Below are 25,461 nucleotides of genomic sequence, written 5' to 3'. Positions count from 1 at the left end.
TGTTGGTCTAAATTTAGAGTCAAATCTTTCAGCATATGTTTTCTAAGCATATGTTCTCTCAGCATGTTCTTTCTCTTAGGAGAAGACTTGGCGGCTTTCTGTATACACGCTGAGGTCAAGAAATGATAAGACTGTACTGGGGAATGCTTGTGAAAACAGTTTTAAAAATTACGTTAACAAGTCAAATACTTTATCATATTTGGACAGTAAGCCCCCAAAGTTTATATACATTGAGGAACACCTTGAAGGACATACAGTACCTCAAAGGAAAAAAAGTATTTTTATGTCAGACTTTGTGTGGAGATTTGTCCAGCGAGGAATGGGAAATCAGAGAAAATGTAGTCTGAGTGCAGTAGCATGACCTCTTAACAGAAATATACACTACCCAGGAATTTGAAAACAGTCTGTTGCACACCCTGACATTATAGTATCTGCTTTGATTCTGAGTGGTGTTGTCACTCTAATGTGCATGAACCTCAGTACTTATATTTCTCCTTTGATACTTTGTACTTTGATATTACACAACCTTGCAACGGTCGAAAACAAACAGGGAAATGAAATTCACCAATTAAACATAGCTGGCAAAAAAGTAGTCCTTCTGAACCCTAGATGTCCAACTCTCGCTGGTTTTCTCAGCAAAAACATTTTGTGTAGACCTCAAAAAGCCACTTAAAGCAAATGTCCCACATTGTTTTAGATGGGACCGAAAATATTACAATCGGTTGGTAGTTGCATTCAGACGTCTTCATTCATTTAGCTCAGATACAGAGAAAAAAATATCTTGTCTGCTTTCAATTTTTGTGGTTAAAACATTGCACTTTTACTCATCTCATAAAGTTTTCCATGAACATCAGCACATCCTTTTTAATAAAAAATGGACACAGACTTTCATACTGTCACCCAACTGTGCAGCTACTGATTCCACTGGACGTGGCTTTCATCACTGTGGCTTGAAATGGGTTGTGCCTTCAGCACTCAGCCTGGATTTGTTCCGTCTCTTGAAGATAAAATTCCAATAGTTTCCTAATAGTTTCCTAATTTTAGTACAAAAAGTTGGTTTACTTTCATGACTGTCACATACTTTTTCCTGCAATGCAAGTCTGGTGGAAACTAAAAGTACTCGTTCCATATTTTTCTGTGTTACCACCACACATCCATTTGACACATTCTTCTTTTTTCCATTCAGAAAACAATCCAAATTCCAGTCACACTCTGCTGTTTCATATGCAATGTCATCATTTATACATTGTATAAATAACTGGTTTTGGAGAGGCGTACATGGCTCCTTTTTAAGTCAAAGGTCATTTTAATTATGCTACAAAAATATAAATTTTCTTTCTAATTCTAAAATATGGTGAAATTTAGCCCTTTGAAAGGATTTACTGTACAGAGGTCATCATCAAATAAAGCCTTGTCACATAAAGCCTTATTCCAGTGCAAATACAGAGTAGTGAAATATAACCACAAACTGAATTTTACTGAGTTTACTTAGATTCACATTTTTACCCAAGATGTGGCATTTCCAAAATATGTTTAATGAGAATATTTTTGACCAGCACATCAAAAAGAGAACATTCTCTTAGCTTATTTTTGCATTTCTTGCTACCACAGTTGGTTGTAATTATCGTCATTTTGTGTCGTTTTTACATTTTAGTGGCTGTAATGGTCAGACAGTTCGAGCCTCTGCCCACACCTTCCTATGTTTTGTTGAGTTTAAATGCCAAGAAAATAGGCATCCATTTCCGTTTTGTCCTAAGTCACTAAACTGTGGTTAACCACAATGAAGTCCACCAAAAAGAGAACAGCTTCAGATGATGCCATGTGACACATTACTTTGCCATTTTAAATTGTTATTTAACAGATGAGAAATATATATATTTTTTAAAAACTCCCAATAACTTAATTTCAAAGTTGCTTAATTGTGATTTTGAAAGTTTTCTGTCACCCAAAATAATGAAACAACAGCAAACTTTTCTCTGAACGATGAGAAAGCATGTAGATATAGATGAGATGACACAACTGTTCCCTGGCAGGGAAGGCATTTATCAAAGAAGCAGCCAAGACACCAATGGTGACTCTGAGAGTTACACAGACCCAGAGGTGAGGGGTTAGTGTCTTTTACATGTTGGTGGATGCAGTATTGTGAGAAAATGGATGAACATGGAAGCTGGTCAGAGACTGTAGGAAGATAGATGGAGTTAAATACAGATCAATATTGGATTCTGTATCAAAAAAGCAAGAGGAGGTTCATATTCATGACAGCAATACAAAACATGAACTCAGAGCAAGAATGGGATAGATAAAATAACGTAATGCACAGATCTAGATCTGTATCAAGAGCTGACAAAAGCTGTTGACAGTTGCTTGCCATCCAATTGAAGTGAGCTTGAACTATTTTGCAAATAAGAATAGGTCTTAGTTTCAGACTCCAGACGTGCAAAGCTTGTAAAGATGTCTCCCAAAGCTGTCATTAGAGCAAAAGCTATTGACGCAAAGAGAATGAACAAAAAGGCAAGTGCATGTCTTAGATTTTTATGTGTTAAATTTTTAGATTTTTCTTTTTATGATGCATCAAAAAAGATTCCAATAAACTGTATGAAAGTTTGTGGTTGTAGCAATGCAATACGTGCAAATGTTTAAGGGACGTGAATACGACTTCATGGGAGTTCTTTCTGAGCCAGTGTTCAAAGGACTGCTGAAGTGTGACATGGTGATGATTTATTTTAAAAAGGCAAAAACTTAATTAGGCTTGGCACAATCATGGGATTAAACAGAACAAAACAAAACAGATAATCAAGCCAGGAACTTAAATAGCTGAAGAAACAGCCAAGTATTATAACTTATAAATGAGATGGAATAACACTTGTGGATTCGTTGGGTTTAATTGGAGAGACATAGGAGCTGAACTGAGACAAAATAGGAATCTAAAGGTCAAATTGGCCTGAGAGTATTCTAAGAAAATTAATGCAATTTTGGGAAAAGAAATTAAACATAAGGAAACATAGCAAAACCTCCCAGACAACAGTGAAAAAAACAAATAGAATAAAAATATAAACAAGACACTAACTTTAAAAGAACATGACAGGAGTAATGCCAGGGGGAAAAATAAAAACAAGCAAGGCTCACGAATAAACTATGAAATTAGGCATTAACAAACTTGATGAGCAAGGAAGAAAGGGAACATGTAATAAGACTGACTGAAATTAAACAGAAAGAGAATAACAAAACCTAAGGAATAACCTAGAGAAACTATTCAGAAGGAACACAAAAACAAGCTGTGAAAACATGAACTCTGAAACCTAAATAACCCATCATAAGCACCATAAGCCAAACACTCAAGAATCGTGACAATCACTGTATAGAAGAAAATTGAGAAGTTCATATTTGCTTTTAAAACTTTTTACGTCTGGTACGTCAGCTGTTCATAGTTTCCTAAAACACGGGTTGTGTTTATTTGTCTTGGAGACAGCATGACAGCAAAAAAGAATTGCGTCATTCACATAACTAAATCAAATAATTGTCAAAACATAGGCAACTGTCTGAACAGAGGTTATGTTTGGCTGAAAAACTCCCATCGAAGAGTTACGTAAAACAAAACACTACTTTTAGGTGACGGAACTGTTCAATTTTTCTCTGTTTATCTCAATTTATTGCTGTGAGTCTGGAGTGTAAATTTCTCTTTCTGCGTCTAGCGCAGTCACTCATTATCGCATGCAACAACTTGAGCTTTATGAATTGCATTCCTCAGTATGTGATCATTTGCCGTGTATTTAGATTTATCTCCTCTCTTCAGCCATCATTATCTCCAGCAGCGACATAAGTTTTATGTGCATCTCTGAGACGTGTTGGAATCACCTCAGTTTTCTCTGTCTATCACAGATTGGACTGTTTTGCATATTTCAAACTGCTCACGGTTGATGTGGCAGAGAGCCGTATAAAAAGGCAGGAGGGTGTGGTTTACCTAAATGCCCTCATTTGATGGCTGAGGAGGGGGGCTGAGAAGGCTTTAATTCAGCGGAAAGTGGTTATTCTATATTTGCTCCAACCAAGCAGCGACTCCACCCTCAACACATCCCACATTAAGTCACAGCAGTGGAGTTTATGAATGTTGAGCCTCTTCTGCCTCTTCTCACAACAAATTCTTTCCTGATTCTGAAGACCTGGGATCATGCTTTTTTTCCTCAAAAATAGCACAACCACTGAGACCAGATAGTGATTTGTAATTCTGAGTGAAACTGCTGTTAAGCTGTAAAGCTCAGCAGTGAATGAATGGATAGATGTTAAATCAAATAAATCATTTTGGTGTAACAGGAGAAAAAAAACGTGATTGGAGTTAGAGAAAGACTGCATAAATGCTGCAGTTGTGTATGCGGGTGGGGTCAGGTGGACTAAAATGGCTTAGACCACACTATATGTAAGGATGGGGTAATTACTGGGTTGGGAGATTTAAATAGCTGGGCCCACAGTGGTAAACACACTGGCAGTGAGGGCATCTGTCGCTACAGTTATTCAACTAGCTTGGTGCTGAAAGCTCAAACATTAGCTTTAGTAAAGGATTAAAAGGGAGAATGATTTAAATCCATCGTTTTAACTGAGGTATACGTACTGATTTGATTGTAACTTGACTCTTGTCGTAGTTTGTTCTTAAATCTTTTGATTAAAAACATACTCAACTGACTCCTGTTAGTGGTGAATGAGACTCAAAACGTGTACTGGAGGAGCCGACACATGGTGAGGAGTTCCTCTGACTTTGGGAAACCTCCACAAGGGAACATTTAATGCTTTATATTAAAAGTCTAAACTTGTAAAAATGTGTACAGATGATGACAGCACTTAGTGGTTTCTCTGTAGCTAATGCCAACATAAACAGACTAAAAACAGAAAATTATTGGTGTGATTTGTACAGTAAAAGAACAGAACACATCCACACCCAGACTGGCAACAAATTTTAAACATGGAACAAAAAGTTTAAAAAAAAAAAAAGGGGGGGGGGGATTTTCACAGTTCACAGCTTTCTTCACAGCTCATTTATTGTAATAATTTGGTGCGATAAACAAGCCTTTCACTGGCTTCTTTGTTTTACTTTTGCTATTTTGGTTATAATTTTACCTTTGCCACCCACCATCACAGCACAGACATTTTTAGTACCAAACCTTGTAATAATTTGTTTGGATAAAAAATTATCCAAACAATTTGTGTTTGGATAATTTGTTTGACCAGATGATGGTCATCATAAAATTAATTATTTCTGCATTTCAATAAAAAAAGTAAAACTAATATTTATGAATTCATTACTCACAGATCAATTTATTCCAAGTATTTATTTCTGCTATCTTTGATGATTGTAGCTTATGTCAGAATCAAAATGCCTTTATTGTGTTCTTACAGGAGCACAACAAAATTTCATTTCAGTAAAAACCCATCCAAAGAAAGACAAGAAACAAACAAAAAACAAGAAACCTTGATGACAACCCAAAGTTCAGATTCTCAGAAATGTATCAAATTATAAAAATAATACAGAAATGTTGTGACCAATTCAATCATAGGGAAAAGTCCTGACTTGAGAGCTGATGCAGAAGATCAATGACATCCTCCAAATGGAGACCATTGCTAAAGAGCCTGCAATTCAGGTTGAGTGAAAGGAAAAAAGTGTGGTAGAAAAAGGTGCACAAGCAACAGGGTTAACTGCGCCCTCAAAAAATAGTGAAGCAAAGTTCTTTGAAGAATTTAAGGGAATTTCATGAGGTGTAAATTGCAGCTGAAGTCAGAGCTTCAAGAACAACCACAGACAGCTGCATTCAGAATAACTCTGACCTTGTTTTAACCCATTGCTGATGTCCACTATAAAAGCACGCCTGGCTTTCTCCACACTGATGGAGTAATTTGTGCAAAAGAGGCCCTGATCAAGTATTCAGTACCTGTACTGTGCAGTGTGGAGATCTAATTTTCAGTTGGCTATAACCTTTTTTGTTGGCTATATGTAATTATGAAAATATCTGAAAAACAGAATGTAAGCTTTATCCCATAATTATAAAAAATACCCAATCAATGCTAAAAATATATTAATGTTTTTTTTAAACTTTTAAATGAAATACATTTTTATTTTCTGATGATTTTCTTATTCAGTGACATACAGCAGCTTGCTGAAAAGATGAGGCTTTATGAACATATCGTTTAATAATTTTAATCCTTTTCAGTCAAATCGTCACCACTGTTACTTTATCACAGTCTGAAAGGAATTTAACAACAATGTTTAGTGTTTCACACCACTCAGTTGGTAGTTCTGTTTTACAACCAACAATCGTGAATTCATTTAGTGCTATAAAACAGATTAAGACTTTAGTTGATTAAGAAGGGATTCTGTGGTAATGTGTGCTTTTCTCAATCAATCATCCATCAATTACTAATGCAACAAGTGAAAATCTCAGCTTGTCTCACTAAATACTACGCCTACGAGTTGGCAGGAGCTGCAAGTCTGGGACAAAATCTCCAGTTTGAAAAACATCCAGGCTACTGTGGTCAGGACTGTAGTCTGTTTCCATATCTGTTTGCAGTTTTTGTTTGTTTGTTTGTTTGTTCGTTATGGGTTTTTTTGTTTGTTTTCCTTCTTTTTTTTTCCATTTACAAAAAATAAACACTTGCATTTAATTTAAAAGTTGATTTATTGCAAAAGACAAAAGGCAAGCATCAGCACATAAATAGAGGTCAGGGTATTGTGGCCTCTTACCAGCGCCTGCCAAAAGAGCTGAGTGAACAGACAGAGACCTGTCGAGAAACCTTGAACAATCCCGCAAACCAGCTGCAGTTGGAATGTTAGCTTACAGTAGAGCAGCGACATCTGCTTCAGGTGATCTTTACCACCTAGCAAACATTTTGAACAGCTTTTGGCAAAATATTGTCACCTTTCTAAACTTATGGCCTAAGTATTTTTATTTTTTTCTTTTGCCATAAGGTGAGTGTTTCCCTAAATCATCTTTTGGTAATAAAAAGGGAGATTTTATTTTTATTTTTTTGTTTTTTTGCCAAAATTACATTTGGCAAAAAAAAAAAAGACATAAGCCATTATTTTAGGAAGGTGACGAAATGTTTCTTCAACAAAGTCAAAATACAGATTTGTAAAATAGTAACTTCTGCAAGGGTGCAAAATTAGCAGATTCAGACAATATAGACAAAAGATCAAATAGACACATTTTCACGAGAGATTACTACCCAAATTTAAAAGACGAACTATTGCATGAAAAGATCCTGTAATACAACAGAATTTAATTTTTGTGTGTCTTTGGTGCGATCATAATTTTTGTTGTTCCTGCGGAAAAAAACTTCTCAAGAAACAATGAGTGGTGGTTTCCGGAAGTGTTTTAGTTAAACTGCTTATTGTTGTTCACAAAGCCACAGCTATAAAATTTGGTCTTTCCTAACAAAAAGCAAACAATGGGTTTCAGCAGCTTGGAGTGCAAAAACAGCTAACCTGTATTTTATTGAGCTTTAAAGTTCGGTTATAAATAATGACCTCAAACTATGTTAAATTGTAAAAAAAAAATGAAAACAGACTATCTGTTTTACAAGAACTGATAGCAATAAATATAATCAATGCAAAGAGATTTTAAAGGAATATTTCAATTTTTTTTAAGTGAGGTTCGGCAAAATTATTATATAAAAACAAAATAAAAAACATAAAAATTAAGTATAAAAATAAATATAGAATAATGTTCCCTTACTTGTAATGATGTCATATTGCCATAAGTTATATGCAGCATCAATAAACAGAAAATTATATGAACTATATGAGCAGTGGAAGGCTAATTGCTACCCAGAGTTACTCATTTCATATGATCTTAGCAATTTAAAATCCTCAATAACAAGTGGTTCTATCTAATGCATCTGATGCTTTTATATTAACCACCAACCATCTACACTTTACAACTTTAACAGCAGTCTCCTGACAATGGTTAACCCAAAAGATCTAAAACGTGATCTGTTTGAATGACTCTGCCCCATCCCTTTTCCTGCAAACTCACTAGAATATGGCATTAGTCCACTACAGGTAAGGAAACTATTACTGATAATAACTTCATTGAACCTCACTTCAAGAAAATAAAGTCAAAAACAGTCCTCCATTTTGTGCTACTTATTATTATTTTAAGCCCTAATGACTTTATCTTCAATAAGACTTATAGATTTGTCTGTTAGCATCTTTTCACTGCTCACAAATTTGTACCCAAATAGCTTCAGTGTTGGCCCACAAGCTCTCTGCACAACCTGAGCTATCTTGAATGGTAGACTGAACCTCCACTTCTCTACTTGTTCAGCGGATTTCTTCTGGGTAGAGTAAACCCCACTGATCTCCTTAGAAACCTGGGTGTTCTTCAGGATCCAGGCTTTCACTTGAGGAGTGAAAGGAATTCCAGAAAATCGGAACATCTCTGTTGCCTTCCTCATGGGAAAACGAGCAATGTCCTCATATCGCACCAACATGTACCGACCACGCAGCCACGGGGGTTGCCTGAGGCCGACTTCTGCAGACATTCGGATATTGTCGCAGTTGCCTTTGAGCTTCTTCACCTCATCCTCATTGAGGGGCCCGTCCCCACCCAGTGCCCACTCCTTCCAGCTCTTGTACTTTGCAGCAAATGCAACCATTCGCGAGGCCAGCACAGCCCGGGGATCCCGAACCAGCTGGATGAATCTGATATCAAGACGTGGATCCTCAGCAAGTGGACGGAGATTTTCAAGCTGCCGAACCCTTACAGACTTGATGACTTTGTGATCCTTCTTAAGGCAGGACTCTGATGCCATGGTCAGATTCAGTGGCCCACAGCGTCTCGTCTTGCAGCGGTACCGCTCAAAAACACCTTTCACAACAGGGCTGCAGACGGACTCCTCACACAGAAAGCTGCTGGACTCCCTGCGAAAGAGGCTAGTGGTTATGTGGTTCACAGGGAGCGGGTCGATGAATCTTTCCAGCAGGGAAAAGTCGCACAGAAAAAGTTGCTGGAGAACGTCACGGTATGCCTTGGCCGACGCAGTAGCATTAGTACCTCCAGTGTCCAATGTCAACATCTTCTCCACATGCCACAGAGGCTCGAATAGGTAAAACATGTTGTCACCTTGCTGGTTGAAAAACTCGCCTACAAACGAGGATCCAGTCCTGGTGGTGGCCAACAGGAGAACATGTTTCCTTCCTTTTGTTGGTACGTCCTGGTGTTCGCTGTAGTTCTCTAGGCGCCGCTTCATCACCTTGAAGTCTTTGCTGAGTGCGGGGAAGGACACATTGTGCTTCAGTGCTAAGCGGGAGAAAGCACCAGGTTGTAGCGGAGTTTGGGGAGTCTGCTTCAGGTTGAGCTTATCTGACACCCTAAAAATATGAAAAATTATATTTTTAAAATTTTTAAAATTTAAGTACAATCTTCTGCTTAACATAACACTTGCAGTTGCAGTGATAGAGTTTTAAAGATCTAATTTGCTAGAACTAAAATGAAGTGGTGCTTTTCATTTTAAAACTTTGCTGAGGCATACCTGTTGGCATTTCATATCTACCAGGAATCAATTTTTAAGGTAATTTTATATAGCTTTCTCATTTTCTCCTACTCATTATCTCTTCCTTATAGTCAATACTAATTATTGGAGTCATAACTCTGACTCCAATAATTAATATCTGCTACAAGGAGGTTTCTCTAAGTTATTTTTCTTTGATCAGAGGCCCAGTCAACTGGCCCATTTGTTGATCATGGGGCAAAACTTTTATTCTCCAGAAATATCAAAATATCATCAATTGTTTACTGGAATTAAAATAGACATGAGATTTGAGCATTTTTAAAAAACATTTGTCTTTGTAATTATGAAAGCTTTCTAGAACAATGACACATAATATTTAGTTTACAGACATGAAATGGAAGTAAAATGGGACAAGATGCGAGCACAAATTTGCAAAGAGACGGGTTTACCATGAGTACATTGGACTCACCTCGAGATGATCCTGTTTTCCTTCTCAATGATAACAAGTGCCACGAAGAAGACAATGGGTATTGTGTATTTGATCCTCATTCTCGGACGTGGGTGTGTCTAGATGTATTTTTTACACACTGCTTCCAATTGGGTTCTGCCAATCTTTCAGGTCATCAGCCACCTTCTTAAGGGTCCTTCCAGTTATTTGTGTTCCCAAATGTAGGCAATGTCCCCTCCTGTAAAATGAAATCAACATCAATCTGTCAGTGTCATATGTTGCACATTTGAAGACAGGCAGTTGTGAAAAACGCCTTTGTGTTTTAGATATATTTATTTAGTAGGGGGAAGTTGATGCTATCGCGTGGACATAAAAATGCAGTGTGATGCTAAGTCACAAGAACGGTCACACAAAGCCGTTTCGTGCTCCGAAGACTCTTGCTTCCCTAATTTTTGTAAGTGTGCATCGCCATGTATCTCTCCTTTGCAAAAGAAGAGAGTTTCAGGCAATTACTAAAGCACAAAAGCATTTTATATAATAAGGTAAAAAGTAAAAAAAAAGAAAAAAAAAACATTGTTAGTCTCAGATATAAACCAGTTCTTGCTATGAGGAAGTCCTTGTTATCTTTAAGTGCACCCGTGCATTTTAGAAACATGCCCACCCACCATGCCAGACTGAGGGCTGGGGTACATAGAGACACTGTATTTATGAGTTAGTCATGCCTAGAAGTTCTTTTAAAAAACTGAGCAGACAAACAACCGAGTGCGGGGTAAAATATGAGTGACAGGCTGCAATCAAGCACAATCTTTCCAATTAAACTGTTATCCCACTTCTACGAAGCTGCTTGCCAAAAAAACTCATGGGTTGTCGGGCTTTAAGTGATACTGTCTACCACCCGCAGATGTAGGCAACAGAGCAGCCTGAAGTCCGAAGTTACAGCTTCTCATTTTTGCTAACACTGAGAGAACATATTGTGAAAAATGATCCTCATTGAATGACTTTGGGCAACTGCACAGGCCCAGATGCTGAGAATTAAAACTGTGCTGTGCTGAAATTGAAAGGGAAGGCCTAGTTGTCACGGCACCATTAATTGTAGAGCTCTCAACCTGGAGGCCACACTTGACTTTTATAAGTCGTTAGACTGAAGGTGCTTGGTAGTTAAATGAAGAAAAGGGCGGATTTAATAGCAGCTATTTGCTAACATACTGCTCACTTTTGAAAGAATTATACTGGTTTAGTTCAAAGATAATTGCAGCACACCTTAGATCCTTTGCTAATCTTAAGAGTTTAGTGTAGTCCTAACAAACAGGGACATAAAGCCATACTGGGGCAACATATCTGAACACACAGTTTTATGTTGTTTTTCCTCAAATGTAAAAAATTGTCTCAATTTGCAGCTTTTAAAAACACAAAACATTTTTTTTCAGGATAATCCTTTATGCAGCTCAGCCATCTTCCCATCATCTTCCCAGTCTCAGTGAAAGAAAAGACTCCCAAAGCATAATACTGTCATGACCATTTTTCACTGTGTGTGTTCAGTGTGATATGCAGTGTATGTTCTATTTATTTACATTTTGTCCACAAAATGATATGTCTTTATCTGTATCTTGATTTGTCATTTTTACCTTTACATTTCTACGGATTTTTTAAATTAATTAGATTTTTTTATTATTATTATTTCTCAAAAAATATATGACTTGTAATTATTAATCTTATTATATATTTTGTGTCTTGTGTTACATTATATATTATAGTCTTTTATATCAAAACTCTTGTAGTGTAGTACAAGAGCACTGACAATAAATCTGAATGCTCCAAGGAAGTGAAAAAGCTATATGCGCTTGTACGCAACTACTTTCTCGTGAACAGCATGCACTTTAAGGATTCTTCAGTAAAAAATGATCAATAACTATTATCCTATTTAATTTTGAAAGACATTTGACTATTTTTTTATAGGTCTACCAGGCTTGGACAACCAGCCATACATATATGTCATTCCTGTGTTGACCCCTTACTAGTGCATTTTAGATGTAGGTTTCTATTTGTAACAGTATATTACTGTGCATCACTCTTAACCTTTTATGATACAGCTTTTTTTCCCCATACAACTGGACCTTATTGTGACGTCTATTGTTGATTTTCAGGCGTGTTGCTGTTTATTTGTCTCAATATTTTATTCAATTTTGAATTATTCAGGGGCACTAAAAGTTTATAATAAGTCATTTAGCCCTGAAAAATGGTAACAGTGAAGCAGATGCTTGCCTACTATCCTCGTTTTTGTGTATCAACTACACAAACACTTAATGAAACAGCCTGAACACGGAGGCAAATTTGAGACGCACTGACAAACTGCTGCTGTTAATCAACAATGCAACTTGAAACCACCTCCTACATTTCCACATAAGAGTTTCCAGTCTCTTTTCTGAATTGTGTTGAACTCTGAGTGCCTCCAGGTTTCTGTGTTAACAGAAGCAGCGTTTCACTTCTCACATCCCGCTGTGACCTCAACTGGCTTCCCCGGCCAGTTGCGAGCGCAGAACAGGTCCAAATGACTGCAGTCTAAACACGGGGAATGGTTGGACGGTGCCTGTGAAATTCTCTGAGTGGGAAGAGGAAGTTTTGCTGCTCCAGTAGAGACAGAGAGAAAGCACTGTTGACGTGGAACAGTATGTAATGAAAAAGGTGAACCGTGCAATGAAATGCGCTTTCATTGGAAGGAAAGGTTTGCCTGCCTTGCACCACTCTGCCGCATGCCACGACCACAAAGGAGTCTTTACACGGGAGTGACTCTGAACCCTACTTTTGGGGTGAGGCAGCAGAACACAAACTGCTTGGTCATTTACACGTCACACCATCAGTGGCTTAGATCTTGGATGTCGTAACTCATGCATAATGTCTCAACTGAAAAACGACAGTCTGTAGGAGCAAAGTTACATTACATCTGAGAGAATTTCTGCTTTGATCTCGCCCTCTCGTGTACTAAATGACAGCACCTGAGCGAAGTAACAGACCAAAAAGACCCAAGAAGACAGTTATTGACAAATCCTACAAGCTTTTTTGACAGCTTTCTGGAGAGCTAAATGTGCATTTTTATCCACATATAATTTCAGGAAAAAAAATATATTTCACATCAACAATTCATCAAGTAAATAAGTAGTCAGATGTTTTGTCATTTATATAGTAAATTAGATGTACACCAATTATCTCAGCTTATTGCATCTGCTGTGTAAAGGGGGAAAAAAAACACTTGAGCTGACATTCGTGAATATTCACAAACCAGTGAGGCATATGACACGTTTGATCATCTGCTCATAACAAAATCGCTTGTGCACCATTTATCATCTTGTTACAAAATGCCTTTAATAGCTGCCTCTTATTTAATGTAAATCTTATGTGGAGACAAATTAAGCAGCAGTCATCCAAGCCTGTTTTGCATGTGACTGTACTGCAACTATGAAATTTGGCTTTGCATACAAATAGGGCCTATTTGCAAAGAATGCAAAAAAAATCTTTAACATGCATTAGATATCTGCACAAATCAAATTGGCCAGGGGCGGGAATCAAGGGTTATTTTTTTCATGATCGTTTCTGATTGGTGATTTGGAAGTCAAATACAGAAAAGTCTGAATTTTTCTCTTCTCCACCAAATGCATTAAAACTGACATGTAGTTTCCTCCCCTATTTTTTATTTTGTTCAAGATAAGATAAGACTTAAGGATGTACTGTATGAGTTGAAGCATAAATAGGGATGATGTTTTATTCACACTTTTCTCTCATATGTTAAAATTAGTAGCTTATTGAAAAAAAATATACTTCTAGGACTAGTTTTAAGCCGCACATTTTACTTTCACTTGAGTAAAAAAAATATCTGGAAATAACACTTATCTTACTTGAGTAAGATTTCTGAATATTCTACATAACTCTATTTGCCTCAGTGAATGAAGAATAAACATGTTTTGACTAAACACTAAACTGTCTGCTGAGTCTGCTGTACCACTTGGAGGTCAAGTGAATATATAGTGAACAGTAAATTGTAACAGTATATTTACTCTCCAATATACATTAGCTTCTTTATGTATTGCTTTCAAAATATTTATGTTAAATAAATTTGATGTGGAAAAGTATTATCTCCTGAAATAATGTGTTGTTGTGTTGTTTTCATGCATCGTTTTTCATTTTAGTCTTTAAAATATCCAGATTTCCCATGGGTTTATGTTGTTGTTTGGTTGCATACGTTTGGTCAGTTTCACTGTTTTCTATTCAAACAACAAGTTCAGTATTGGAACACAAATTGTCATCACTCACAACTCCACTTTCTGGTGGCGGAAAGTCGTAGTAGCTTAATTTAATAACATAGATTTTTTTAAATTCTCATTATTGATGAGAGAACATGTAAATGAATTTTTTCGGAGATTCCAAATTAAGTGAAACATAAATTTCATTTATTTATGTTTATGTGTAAGCTACTTTTAGAGATGTAGTACAACTAGCTTAAAACTGCTATTAAAAAAAGGTTATTATTTTTTGACGCATTTAAGTGTCTTGAAAAATATTGAGTATATTCAGTAGCTTTTGGTATTGCCATTGCTTCAATTTTTGTGCTCAGTAGCCACCAAGATAAACCACCAGTTCTCTGTATATGCACAGGGCATTTTTTTTCCTTCCACACATAAACAAAACTGGTAAACCTACCTGTTAAATAAAATAGATAACAGGTTAAATAACATTGGCAAAACTAAAACGATTGGCACAATATTTGCATATGGCTTTCAAAGGATTGGACGTCAGACTGAATAAAGGGAATGTGAAAAAACTTTTGTTCTTGTTTCATGTCCACAGATTCTCGGTTAGGGATAGCTGCTTGAAATTGACTAAAATATATTCAAACTTCCTGAAATGTATTGTTTAAAACTTTTCTGTTGCTGATTTGGCTGAGTGTGTGGGGTCATTGTCTAGCTGGAAGACTTGCCCTGTCTTTGCAGATTTTCTTTTGAGATTGCTCTATTTTTAAGCTCAACCATCTTTCCAGAAACTCAGAGCAGCTTCCCTGTCCATAAAAAAAAATAAATGCATCTCTACAACATGATTCTATCACCCCCTTGTTTGGCAGAAGGGTCTGTTTTTATTTTGCCACACATGATCAATTTTGGTTTCATCTGACAAAAACATCTTGTTCCACATATTTGCTGATCCCCTGTTGCTTAAGGCAAACTGCAAAGAAGTTGTCCTATGGCTTTTTCTTAGCAATGACTTTCTTTCTGACACTAAAAGGTCATCTCTGAATAATGTTCATCTTGGCTAACTTGCGTAAGCTTAATAAAGGACTCATGTGTCAGTAGGTTTTCGTTTTTGCCATAATCTTATTACTAGAGTCAAGTGTTAAAAGAGTCGGGTTATTGTTTTATATCCTATCCCTGCTTTTCATGATGCTGTTGGTTCACAAATCTCCCTCCATAAAACATTTGTATTTCTGCAGTGGTTAAGATTGGCCACATTTACGGATTAGAAACCGATTGGTAGCGCTCGATCCCATCCAGTGGTAAACAAAGTATTGTCAAATGCCATCCACAGTTTCATGTATTAAACCGTGTGGTTTTGGTGAGAGAAAGTGTGAAAAAGTTGCAGAAAAGGCGCAGCAAACTTAAAGCACTTGCATTTATAGAAGCATAAACAACATTATTTAGAAAACTAAAGTCTACAGGAGAAACAAACTAAAGATAAATAAATCTGACTGAATCCTCCCCTAAGTCATGAGAGCAAATTAAACCATGCGGTCTTAATAAAAGACGCATGAGCAAAGTCACAAGTGAATTATTGGAGTAACTTTACTGTTTGAGATTTATTGTAAATTTTGAGCTTGTTCCTGTTCAGCACGTTGCAGACAGTAAAGTCAAACTCAAACTTGTTAAGAACCAACCATTGTGATGAGCTATGATGTCGGAAGGCGTCCCGCTTTCATTCCACTTGTTCAGCCTCTCCTCAAAGTGCGACTCGGTAGGGGAACTGATTCCATTACTCTCAAAATGCGCCTTTAATTCTGCGACAGAAAACGATCCATTCGTAACGAAGAAGCATTTGGTGGAGTTCCGCTAAGCAAATCACGGGAGTTCAATAAAACCATGTTGATCACGTCGGTGGGGAGAGCATCCTCTGTAAGTGAATGAGAACTCCACAGTTGCAGTTCACTGATTCGCACTGAATCAACTTTGGTTACAGAGGAGCGGAGCTTCAAGCAGGAGGCGCGCCATCAACGATCCCAAACATTGAACCAAATTGATTACTCGTCAAATAAACTTTACACGCACATTCTTGTCGGTATCTAGAGGAAAAAATGTGTAGGTTTGTGTTCCTATAACTTGTTTACCATGTAGTTTTGGAATTAAAAATTCAGGATTTGTGGTTATCTTTTTGTCTCAGCTAAAGAAGAATGGCTCCATCTAGTGGAGAAATGTGTAATCTGTATTAAATCGCTTTGCCTGTAGACTATTGAGAGCTTTATGGAGTATATGTCAACACAGCCATTGTTCTTCTAATGTTCTTCTATCTGCTGAGCCTTTTGTGACATTTGTAAATGATGAAGGTACAGTGAATACAATATACCGCCACTTGAAGTATTTACCCTTTTCTATTATGTCAGTTATTTAGATTGTTTTTTCATGTTGGTCTTAAAAATACCCGAATCTGCACATAATGTGTTGACAGAATTTTTAAGTACTAAATCAGATGTTCTGATCAGTTAGCAGCTGATCAGTTTTTGATACTTTTTACTCATTCTTGAGTAATTTCTTTGATGACTACCTTTCACATTTACTTGGGTAAAATATGCTGCAGCAGTGTTACTGCTACTTGAGTAAAATTTTGGGGTACTTTACTAACCACTGAGTACTTCATATAAATTATATCACCAAACAGAACTACATGATGCAACAATCTAATTTCCGTTTTTTTGGATTATATAAACTATTTTACATTTAAAATATATTTTAAAAAACGTTTGGCAAAGACACGGGGTGCTTTAAAGCGTTTAAATGTGTTTACATGCTTCTTTATATAGAATTAAAAAGCTACGATTAAAAAGCTTAACAATTTGGAACTACAATTGATATTCCGTCGCTCGGTGATGACGCAGAATCCAGAATCTTCCGGAAGGTCTATCAGCTCGTTGCAAAACAGTTGCGTCAGAGACTCGCGCATTTCTAACGAGGAAGGTGAACCTCGGACGTTTCTCTCGGTAAGAAACCTTCAATTGGTGTTTAAAAATTTTTGTCTTTGCAAAATATCTTCCTCTGTTTGCTAAGTGACTTATTTAGTTTCATCACTGTAAATTAGGCTAGTCTCAGAAATGTTTCAGGCATCCTCTGCGCAGCTAAACATTGCTACTTAACGTTAGCTACCTGACTGAATTAAATAACTGGTTCTGTATTTTTTGATTTAACGAGCAATACCCTTATAATTGGGTATGTTGCTGTGACAGTTACATCCATTTAGGGTTCGAGAAAACTTGGATTCTTTCTAAGTAACTTGCTATTCTAATGTTTTGTGTTTTCAAGTGCTTAAATATACCACAAATCAACTGATTTGATACGTTAGCATTTGTCTTTGGCCCTGCAAAATGTACTAAACTTGTACATTCTCATTTTGTTAACAGTTTATCATCGGAAAGCAGCTTTTTGTCTCTTTATTTTTAAAAAATGGTGGTAATATAAAACATTTTGATAAATAATAATAAACTATTGCAAGGCCTTAAATATGTTTTTTTTTTCTATTTGTGTGAGTTTTATTTTAAAGCAAATGGTTCTTTAACACAACAAACAGGTATTTGTTGGGGATTGACACAAAACATCATGTCATGACCATGCATCTTATTTGTAGAGCACTTTTCATATCTGTAACATAAAATGTTGTACAAAGGTTACACTATGGTAGAAATGTTATTTTATTTCATTTTTATTATATTTATGCAATTATAGGAAAAACATCTACAATATAGAAACTATAAGTTTAAAAAAAATGCAAAACATAAATAGTAAGCATAGTCATCCAAAGATTAAATTCTATGTAATAAATTGCAAAATAGATGGAGAAAGCTAGATAAGATAGATAAGAATATAAGTTTGTTAACATTGCTAAATTAATCAAATACGTAGAAAGTATATTTATGACACTTGTGCGCATGTCTGTGTGTGTGTTTCAGGTCACTACAGAGTAGAAGGAAATTGCAAACATGTTGGTGGCGAGGCTGACATGTCTGAGGAGTCTCCCGTTAGTCGGGCTCCGTTCTGTGGTGTCACAGGGCTCATCGGCCCTGAGAGCGCCCACCCTGAAGGCCTGCCCACCCCTCCTCAGGCCACAGCAGGTACTGTATAGGTTCTGAACTCTTGGCTAGTAAACATCCATAATCTCTCTTATGTTCCTCTATGTTCATTGTTTGCTGAATTTTATTGCTGAAGTATAAGGCGACACAAAACTGTTCCCGATTGACATTGTGATCTTTTGTGCATCTTACGTAGGGTTGCACAGTATATTGAAAATATAGCATTATTGCAATATCAGTGTCTGTAATATTCATCATTAATTGACCGATTTAAATATACTCAAAACCCTAATATGTAGTAAACATTCTCAGTCTGTCATCATGGTGTGCTATTTCAATATATTAAAGGATTTGGAGACCCCTATGAACTTTACACATAAGCTTTATTAACTTTATAAGTACAACAAGTACAGAAAGTTAGGTTAAGTGATTAAATCTTTGGATATTCTTTGGCCTCTTTTGACACTCAATATGTTTGAGTGCGGTTTATTGATAATGACACAGTGATTGTGTGTACTGGTTAAAATATGAAATAATATATGAAATCTATTAAATTTGGGTTAATAGATTTCATATATGATGAAATGGGATGTTTTGCTGTTGACTTGTATTGATTTACATGTAAGCTGAAAGTTGATAGTTAAACTTCAATTAGAAAACTGCATTTACAAGTACAAATTTCTTTGTCTGTCCAAAGGGTTATGCCTCAAAGGCCAGATTTGGATTCCGCCGAGCAAAAACCAGCAGGGAGCAGCTGAAGGAAGCAGCTTTTGAACCAGCAACTGACACAGCCATCAAAAGTGATTGCTTTACACAAATATAAATATATATTATTAATCAACATGATATTGTGGCTTTAAAAAATATGCTGAATTGTTTTTGTGTTGTTTGCCAGTTGACAGCATGGGAAGAATGGTTCTTGCCGGAGGTGCAGTGGTGGGCCTGGGAGCACTTTGCTATTATGGTCTTGGCATGTCCAATGAAATTGGCGCCATTGAGAAATCAATGTGAGTGACAAGGATGTTTATGAGTAGATGCTATTACATTCCACATTTTCAATTCTGTTCAGTACTTTCTAAGGCTCGTTTTCCACTTCATTTAGGATCTGGCCTCAGTATGTGAAGGATAGAATCCACTCCACCTACATGTACTTTGCAGGCAGCGTTGGACTGACGGCCCTGTCGGCTGTAGCTGTTAGCAGGAACCCGGCGCTGATGGGTCTGATGATGAGGGGGTCCTGGATGGTGAGTTTTGTAGCACAACTTTTAAGCCTTTTTGTTTTAATTTTAAATTAGTTTGGGTATCGGTTGTTATTTCTAGTTTAATGTAATGCCTGTTCTTTATTTACCAGGCAATCGGAGCAACTTTTGCAGCAATGATTGGAGCAGGGATGCTGGTTCGATCCATCTCGTATGAGCACAGCCCAATACCCAAACATCTGGCTTGGATGCTGCATGCAGGTTTGCTACACGATGTCTTGCAGACAAAACATGTTTTCTTAAACTTGTGACCAAAAGTTTTATTAATGACCGAATGTCTTTCACAAACTTCATTGCTTTGGTGTTATTAGACACCCACACGTAAATACAAACAATAGGCTGCAGGACTCAAGGTAGCTCTTACCTTTTTAAATCTGGACAGTCGTTTTTCCATACGTCCCAAGGAGCATAAAGGCATTTAAGAGATTATCTTTAGCGTTGTACTCCCCGCAGAATTTGTTTGTTTTTGATGTTTTATTTGAACAGGAGTAGTTTCTTTACCCCACACCTGGATCCAAAAGCCTTCATCTTATCATTTTAACAACAGCTGGTTCCTTTGACAGGACTGCTCCATTTAACGTATCCATTCTGATTTTCAAATTCACTCAGAATGAGTTAAAATATTAGCTGCCTTGTCTTTAAAATGTTGGTGGTATGCAATTTTTGTGGCAGACTTAACACAAGGTGCATTTATTTATTTAGTTATTTTTGTGAGAGCATACATTTTCATTCACTATAAACAACTTTGCATTTATTTCTATTTCATTATAACATTCTTCATAGCAACCTATGCTCAATGAAAATTGCCATCGTTGGGGGAAAAAAAGCAGTAAAGTTGGTGAAAAACAAGATTTTTCATATGCATTATAATTTCAGATATGCAATTACTTTAGTTAAGCACCAGAGGGCAATAAAGGAAGGGGAAAAAAATCAATAAATTCAGATGTGTTTGTTAAACATTTGCAGTTCAGTTTGTTGTAAGTATAAACTGGTAAATTAATAGTTCTTATACTAAAGTACTATGGTCTCATTGTACTACTATATAAAAAAACAGGAAGTAAAAACTTAACATATTATTTGTTACAGTAATTTTACCTTATATTTTTTATTCTTACCATGATTTTTATTATAGACCTAAGTAGAATTATAGCATATAATGCCAGCTAATTTTAGCAGGTAGTTTTCAAGTATTTAAGCAGAATATTATCACTTTGTACTGTTGTGCACAAATGAAAAGCGTTTTTAGTTACAAAAGTATAACAAACTGTTGTTCTTAGCTGGTTAATTAGTCAGACTCTGCTCAGGTAGACACACCCAAGTTACCCTTTAATAAGAATGTGTTTTGTTGCTGCTGTTTGTAATTTTTATTTGGTTGCTTTCTTTTCTTTATTTGTTGAAAAGGTGTGATGGGTGCTGTCATCGCTCCACTAACTCTGCTGGGCGGACCTCTGATGATGAGGGCTGCCTGGTACACTGCAGGCATCGTGGGAGGTCTGTCCACTGTGGCTATGTGCGCTCCAAGTGAGAAGTTCCTCAACATGGGAGGTCCGCTTGCTGTCGGCTTTGGAGTGGTATTCGCCTCCTCTCTTGGTTAGTACAGTTAAAATGTCTCACTCATGGATAATGAGTAGAATGGTAACTACAAGTTACCATTGAACATTTAGGCTGAAGGTTATAAATTATGCAATACATAAAGTGATGCGATTAATCTTGCTAGCCTTTTTTAAATTCTAGCAGCTTTAATAATCCTTCTTGTTATAATACTGAAAAACTAATATACACATTAACATTTAGCAGTGACGTGCCCAAAGAAAAAATATATGATATCTAATAGAAAATATAGTTTAAAATGAAATGTTGCTATAAAAACTATTCCTGAAGGTTCATACTGCCACTCCTACCATGTGTGACTGTAGGGATGGTGTTTTGAGGATTATGTACAATGTTAGTTTTCCACCACACAGCATTTTGATTGTTCAAGAATGTAAAATTTTGGTATATTTGGTATATTCTTTATTAAGTCCATCACATGAGTCGTGACCAAATCAAAACATGTTTTCATAGAAGTCTCATTTCTGGGGTTACCCTTGCAACAGATTCTTCTGCTTTTCAAAGCCACCCTTACGTCACACTGAATTGTTCTTTCTTTTTTAAATTTCAGGGTCGATGTTTCTGCCACCCACCTCAGCATTTGGAGCAGGCCTGTATTCTGTCGCTGTCTACGGAGGCCTTGTTCTCTTCAGCATGTTCCTCCTCTACGACACACAGAAGGTCATTAAGAAAGCGGAGACACACCCACTGTATGCTGCACAGAAATATGACCCCATAAATGCGTGAGTAATTTCTGTTGTTTTTCTTTTCTTTTTTTTTCTGCAATTTCAGTTTGTAATGTTTTACATGTGCATCTCATGAGTGGATTAACCCCACAGGTGTATGGGGATTTACATGGACACGCTGAACATTTTCATGAGGCTGGTGATGATCCTGGCTGGCGGCGGTGGCGGCAAACGGAAGTAGACATCCGCTGGAGTTTTACTTTTTTTCCCCACAGAGCTAAACAAAGTTTCCAGTCAGCAAACAAGTGTTATCCTTTAAATACAAATCTTATGTGGCTGGTAGATGATGATAATAAAGGCTCTGGAAAGATTTTGAAGATAGGGATGGGATTCTGAGCTACAAATCAAGAAGACAAATTTATGTATTTTGATAACAACCTGACATGGAGCTCTTACTTGGCTGTTGAAGGTTTGTTTATTCTGGGAGTGCATGGATCTGGTCAACCACTCAGTCTAAAATAGAGGAGCTGTTTTTGTATTATACTTTGTTTTCTATTTATTTTTGCTGACAGACTTCAAAAATACTTAAGCAGAACTACTGCATGTCGACCAAAATTATTCCACATTAGAACAATGGCTTGACTGGTGTACGTTTCTGATTAAGCATTCACTGTTATGTCACTTCAGTTTCATGGTGAATAGGTGACATTAGTTCATATGTTTATAAATAACACAAAGCTATTTCAACACCAATTAATAAAACAGTTTAAAATAGCTTTTCTTCAAGATGTTTCTGTCTGATTCTTTTCATTTTTTCTTTTTGAAATGATTTTTCAAACAAAGCACATGGTGAATGTTAACAGCTGACATGCACAAAACATTTCCACAAGATAATTTTTCATATCTCGTCAATATTAAACATGGATAGTAAACTTTATTATAGCTTTGCAGGTGAATTGTTCTAATATAAATGTTGCCTTTTATTTCTGCTGTAATGACTTCCTAGGACACAGATTTACACTAAAATATTGCCAAAAAATATATAGGTAACAAAATATCTGTTTTTAATTAAAATAAACTTAAATGTCTTAAAATGTCTTGCTAATAACTTTGTAAGCTAATGAAGACTCTGTTTTGGGTCCCTGTAGTAGCCAGTGCTCATCAAAGTCATGAATACACATCAAATATGTTGATCAGTGTTCCGTTTCCTACTAATCAAAGTAATAAAAATAAATTAGAACATATCAATTTATACATAATTTACCTGCAAAGTTCTAAAAGCTAAAAGGGTTTCGTATTTTACATTTTAAAAACACACTTGAATTCGATGAAAATTTTGTGGTTACCTCTTGCAATTATTCTAAAAATCCCTGTTTGGAAACAGACGTGTTTACAATAACGTGTTCACGTTCTTAAAAGGACATTTTTAAAGTTTGAAGCCACTGATAACATTCAACAATCTGCTAACTTCAGGTTTCCAAACAGTAAATCTCTGATCTCCTGCAGTTTCCTTCTTTAACCCCTGCTCCTGCTGAGTAATCTGACAGATAAAAACTTGCTTGTTTTACCATTTGTTATCCACGCTCTTCGCTGTTTGTGCCAGACTGATCAACCATCAGGGGTCCACCCTGTAGCCCGTTTCCCCCATAAACAAGTCGGTGTGAAGCAGCAGATGACAAAGGCTTAGCCTAGTAATCCTCTTGTCCACCATCTGGCTGTTCCTCTAAAATTAAACCATCAAACCAGGGCACTTGCAGCAGATGTTAACATCTGTAAATATACAGGTGTTTGGAAGAGGCGTGGGCACGTGGAGGGAGCAGCTGCCAAGCTCTTGCTATAAACCTGCTCAGATCATGTGAATGATTTGGTACAAATACCAGGCAGGAAAACAACCCTAATGGGAGGGATGAAGAGGGGAGTAATGGATGAGACTGGAGCAGGCTTTGGTGTGAAGTGATGTGCCATCAACTGGGATGGAAACGTCCATCTGTCAGTCAATTTTTAAATTGATGAGTAATATTTGGTGTGGTTCCAAGGTTTTTTTACAGCTTAGAGGCTTCAGGATCATTGTGTGTCTGTTTAAAAAACAGAGCAGAGCCAAGACATTATTTTGTTTACATATTTAGATAAGTCGCTAAAGTACACTGATAATTCACCACAGGACATATATGTCAATTATTACACATATATTTGTTTATTTGTTCATTTCTGCAAACAAATTATATTTTGAAAAACTGAACAGAATTGTTGCATGTCGTACAAGCAGTTGGACTGATGAATTTTAATAGGATCATTTAGGCAGATTTGATGTTTGAAGGTTCTGAGAAGGAGACTTGAAATGGGTTTCTGTTTCAGGAGAGATGGCCTCACCCCTCCATGCCCCCGGCTTTGGGATGTAATTTTATATCATTCTTCTCTATTGGAGCAACAGAAGTGTCTCTCTTGTCAAGCTACTTGATAAGGGTGTGTTAAAGAATAACTCATCTTACTAAGTAACTTTTTCACATCTTACATTCTTGTTGATTTGCACAAAACTGAACTCTTTAATGTGCATTCATCTTTGTAACACTAGACCTTAAATTATCTTGTATTTGAACAAGAAAAATCTAAATGTTAAATACTTTTGTATGAAGAATTTAATATTTTCTTGTATGAAACAAAAGTTTAATATCATTAACAGTACTGTGTAACATATAATAATCTCCTGTGATGGTGCATGCATGGACTCTCAAAGAAAATGGGTAATTTTTTTCTGACATATTTTCTATTATCCTCACTGTGTTTCTCCACCTCTTCTGCTTTATCTACTTACTGACTAATATTCAGCTGGAGACTATTTTTATAGCTGTGAATACAGGAGGTGCGCACTCTGCACCTTAGCATGAGTCAATACAGTTCACACTCTTCTCTGAGACGTCACACAACTGTTCAATTCGCTCGACACCTTCTTTCAGACAAGGTGCAAAAACTCTCTCTCTCTCTTTTCTGGCCAAGGTGAAAAACAGTGTTCAAAAATAAAAAGCATGACGTTTAACAACTCATCCACCACGCATAATGAGAAGCATCATTTTCAGCATGCAACAATTTTTTATTTTTTTTAGTGTGTCTTAAGATTATGACTGAACAGTACCACTTTTTTCATTGTTATTTGAACAAATGGAACATATTTAATTGGGGCATTTAAACAAATGAATTTGACTTATTGTCTATAAAACACAAGTGCCATTAAAGATAATAAAAACAAAAAAATCAGAATGCAATACCATCTACCTCTCTGTATGTGGGATAAAGACACATGGAGTTTTGGGTAACACTATTTGACGGGTTGTGAATAAGACTGTCATGACACAGTCATAAACATAACATAACACCTGTCATGAACATGAGTAAGTCTTCATGAATATTTATGACTTGTCATAAAGTGTCATTCAGTAAATCATGACACTTTTAATACAAAGTTGACATAATTCAAAATGTCTTTGTTATGACAACTTGATATTTACCAAGAAATCATGATTTGACATGCATTTGTTACAAAAGTATTATTGATTAAACTTTAAAAAATATGTAGCTTTATCTTAATAATGCTAAAATTTAAAAAAGATGTAGCTTTATGTCATTAAAGCTAAAGTTTAATCAGTAATACTTTTCTAACAAATTTATGTCAGA

At 36.3% G+C, this 25,461-nt stretch overlaps 2 protein-coding genes across 3 annotated transcripts; one reads left to right on the top strand and one right to left on the bottom strand.

The window, feature by feature from the left end:
* Positions 1-6,643: 6,643 nt before the first annotated feature.
* On the bottom strand, positions 6,644-16,234 carry chst3b (carbohydrate (chondroitin 6) sulfotransferase 3b). Its single transcript, XM_028030207.1, has 3 exons — positions 15,861-16,234; positions 9,965-10,181; positions 6,644-9,355 (listed from the first exon to the last, which is right to left on the bottom strand). The coding sequence occupies exons 2-3, from the start codon at positions 10,042-10,044 to the stop codon at positions 8,140-8,142; spliced, it is 1,296 nt and encodes a 431-aa protein (XP_027886008.1). The 5' UTR covers positions 10,045-10,181; positions 15,861-16,234; the 3' UTR covers positions 6,644-8,139.
* An 811-nt stretch (positions 16,235-17,045) lies between these two features.
* On the top strand, positions 17,046-22,574 carry ghitm (growth hormone inducible transmembrane protein). Of its 2 annotated transcripts, XM_028030042.1 has the most exons (9): positions 17,046-17,174; positions 18,138-18,299; positions 18,955-19,057; positions 19,153-19,264; positions 19,360-19,501; positions 19,609-19,717; positions 20,918-21,106; positions 21,678-21,849; positions 21,946-22,033. In XM_028030042.1, the coding sequence occupies exons 2-9, from the start codon at positions 18,168-18,170 to the stop codon at positions 22,031-22,033; spliced, it is 1,047 nt and encodes a 348-aa protein (XP_027885843.1). In that variant the 5' UTR covers positions 17,046-17,174; positions 18,138-18,167. The 2 variants fall into 2 exon arrangements, with proteins under 2 accessions (XP_027885843.1, XP_027885844.1); XM_028030043.1 differs by lacking the exon at positions 17,046-17,174 and having other exon boundaries at positions 18,168-18,299; positions 21,946-22,574.
* The last annotated feature ends 2,887 nt before the right edge of the window (positions 22,575-25,461 follow it).

The sequence above is a fragment of the Xiphophorus couchianus genome, chromosome 10 (genome assembly GCF_001444195.1).
Source record: "Xiphophorus couchianus chromosome 10, X_couchianus-1.0, whole genome shotgun sequence".
NCBI classification, from domain to species: domain Eukaryota; kingdom Metazoa; phylum Chordata; class Actinopteri; order Cyprinodontiformes; family Poeciliidae; genus Xiphophorus; species Xiphophorus couchianus.
The sequence above is the reverse complement of the archived record's forward strand: the minus strand, read 5'-3'. Positions and strand labels throughout refer to the sequence as shown.

What these genes read in the sequence shown, in the direction of transcription:
- ghitm (XM_028030043.1), top strand. Translation starts at nt 18,168, where the DNA reads ATGTTGGTGGCGAGGCTGACATGTCTGAGGAGTCTCCCGTTAGTCGGG. An exon ending in TGATGAGGGGGTCCTGGATG is followed by an intron (nt 19,502 to 19,608) that starts GTGAGTTTTGTA and finishes TTTATTTACCAG; the next exon opens with GCAATCGGAGCAACTTTTGC. An exon ending in AAATATGACCCCATAAATGC is followed by an intron (nt 21,850 to 21,945) that starts GTGAGTAATTTC and finishes TTAACCCCACAG; the next exon opens with GTGTATGGGGATTTACATGG.
- chst3b (XM_028030207.1), bottom strand. Translation starts at nt 10,044, where the DNA reads ATGAGGATCAAATACACAATACCCATTGTCTTCTTCGTGGCACTTGTT. An exon ending in GAAAACAGGATCATCTCGAG is followed by an intron (nt 9,356 to 9,964) that starts GTGAGTCCAATG and finishes TCATATTTTTAG; the next exon opens with GGTGTCAGATAAGCTCAACC.